Source organism: Sinocyclocheilus anshuiensis, unplaced genomic scaffold (assembly GCF_001515605.1).
Source record: "Sinocyclocheilus anshuiensis isolate Anshui unplaced genomic scaffold, SAMN03320099.WGS_v1.1 scaffold733, whole genome shotgun sequence".
Taxonomy (NCBI): Eukaryota; Metazoa; Chordata; class Actinopteri; order Cypriniformes; family Cyprinidae; genus Sinocyclocheilus; species Sinocyclocheilus anshuiensis.
The window spans coordinates 7,974-10,548 of NW_015539923.1; the positions used below are offsets into that span (position 1 = coordinate 7,974).

The 2,575-nt window shown below is 41.0% G+C and overlaps 1 protein-coding gene across 1 annotated transcript in view; it reads left to right on the forward strand.

Annotated features, from left to right (window-relative positions):
• The window catches only part of LOC107686583 (FERM domain-containing protein 4A-like), a gene marked incomplete at its 5' end in the record, with an annotated part of 21,479 nt that overhangs the window by 3,818 nt on the left and 15,086 nt on the right, over positions 1-2,575 (forward strand). Inside the window, one exon of the mRNA XM_016483651.1 lies at positions 246-387. Coding sequence (XP_016339137.1) covers positions 246-387 — 142 coding nt within the window. The remainder of the gene's footprint in view (positions 1-245; positions 388-2,575) is intronic.

The window sequence follows — 2,575 nt, forward strand, 5'->3', positions numbered from 1 at the left end:
TTTTGTAGGGTGCCACAAGTTTGTTAAAATTTCCAAAGGGTGCCGCGACTAAAAAAAGGTTGGGAAACACTGGTTTAGACAACCATCTCTCTTCAATTCTCAGGGCCACATACACTTACACACACACACATAACTATCTGTCTCTGATTTTGCTCAAGGATTCTGTTACACTTGTTCGTCTCTTGGAAAATTCTGACACACTCGACACAGCTGGCAAGCACATTCACTTTCTCTCTGTCTTTTAGAGTAAGATCCACGCAGCACGCAGTCTGAATGAGATAGCCATAGACCTGACAGAAACAGGAACCCTCAAGACCTCCAAACTGGCCAACATGGGCAGCAAAGGCAAAATCATCAGCGGCAGCAGTGGAAGCCTGCTGTCCTCAGGTCAGAACACGCACACACAATCACACAAAACAGGTGCGATTACAAGATCACTTTCTTCCTGTTTACAGCTATGATCCGGAAATTACGTCCTGACACGATTATAAAGTGTTCGTAGTTTGAAATTTTTGGAGCTACTTAGGGGACATTAGGGGAAAATTATGAGATGTGAGGAAAAATGTGTGTTCTCTTGCAAAAGTATTGCGTTTCCTGACAAACTTTGCATTCGCTCTCAAATATTTGTGCAACAATATTGTGTTGCCCCGAGAAACTTTGCATTCACTCACAGTCCCCCGAGAAATTTTGTGCAAAACATTTGCATTCTCTTGCAACAGTATTGTATTCCCCGAGAAATTGTTCGTTCACTCGCAAAACATTGTGTTCTCTCACAAAACGATTGTTCCCCAGAGAAACTTTGCATTCTCTTGCAAATGTTTTCTAACATGTTTTTTTTGGGGGGGGGGGGGGCAAAGCTATTGCGTTTCCCTAGCAAACTTTGTTTTTGCTCACAGAACTTTTGTGAAGAGGATGCAAAAACATTGAAATATATTTTTTCCTCCCATGTCCCTTTAAGGGCTCTGTAGAAATGTAGCATTGCATCTGCAACTATAGTGTTAATGGTGAGTCGGCAATGATGTGGGGCCGGTTGTAAAGGAACTTAAAACAAGGCCGACAAGCTTCGGTCTTGTAGTGTGCACTTGGCTTCAAACACTCTGTCCTGTTATGTGTGTGAATCCATTGTTTGTGATCTCATGGTGATGATGATGTCATACACTGGGAGTTTTGGGGTGTGGGCATGTGTGCAAATTTTCTACGAGGTGAGAGTGAGAATAGCTTGTCTTGATGCTGGTTTTGGACTCCTGCCGCGGTGTCAGGTATCATGAATTAAATGTGCTCGTAGCAGGACTCCTCTGGTGTCAGTCATATGATCTCCCTTTCATCTGAGCCATGTGTCTTCAGCCTCTTAATCACTGACCACACATGAGAGATTAGATCATAGTGGAGGCTTGGACAGTCACTGCATTTTGGAGTTGTTTGCTTTGGTTATACAGCATGAAAATGAACCAGCATTTGCAAACCATTTTACTTCTGTGATCTGAAGCATTTCCGAATGAATTTGGTTATTCAAAGAGAGAAACTGTAGAGTAGGACTGTAGAGTTGAGGCTCAGTTATGTCATCTGACAAGGAATGTTGCTTCAGAAGCAAAGCAAGGAAGTAATTTAGAAGGGTTTTTTTTCTTCTTTTTTTGAAAAGCATGCATGAATTGTGCACAATAAGCCCAGACAAGGCATTAAGTAAACAAACAAAATCAATTTTGCTTTTACATCGACTTTAAACTTGCTTTTCAGTCTTGTCGACGCTGATAGCCTAGTGGTTATTGCGTTGACATATAGCACAATTGTGCTCACAGCGACCCGAGTTCGATTCCCGTCTCTAGGTCCTTTGCCGATCCCGCCCCCCTCTCTCCACCCAATACTTTCCTGTCAGCTCTCAACTGTCCTATCTAATAAAAAAAGGCATAAAAGCCCCAAAAAAATATTTAAAGGTGCCATAAAATGCATTGATACAATATTTTAAATTGTTCTCTGATATCTACATAGAAGGTATGTGGCTTTGGTAAGGCAAAAAATCTCGAGAAACGGTTGAAGCGAATCAGCTCACAGGGAAATATGAATAATTAATCATAACTAGTTATAATTAATTATAAATATTTAGATCCGCTGTAAGTATTTACTTGACCTCTCAGGGTCAACTGTCTGTCAATTCTAAGAACGTTAATTTCCTGGTTAAGGGAAATAGAGGATATGTGTGTTCATTCATAGAAAGGTTTTCCTATGAATTAATTAGAGAAGAGTCCATTTTTACTGTGCATTGTGTCTCTTCCTATGGAAAATATACTGATTTTCTCTACCCGCATTCCTTTGGGCAATAACACCAGTGATATCAGCGTTGGTTGCCATGGTGAAAAGGGGCCTGGTGTCTTTCTGAGGTGTTAATGTAATTATACTGTATATAAAATGTGGACATCAGGGAGCCACTATTAATATGCGGGGCATTGAAACTAGAGCCCGACCGATATGGGTTTTTGGGGGCCGATACCGATATTAGGGGGTAAAAAAAGGCCGATACCGATATATCGGCCGATATTCTTTGTGTATATTATAGTACAGTACCAGTCAAAAGTTTGGA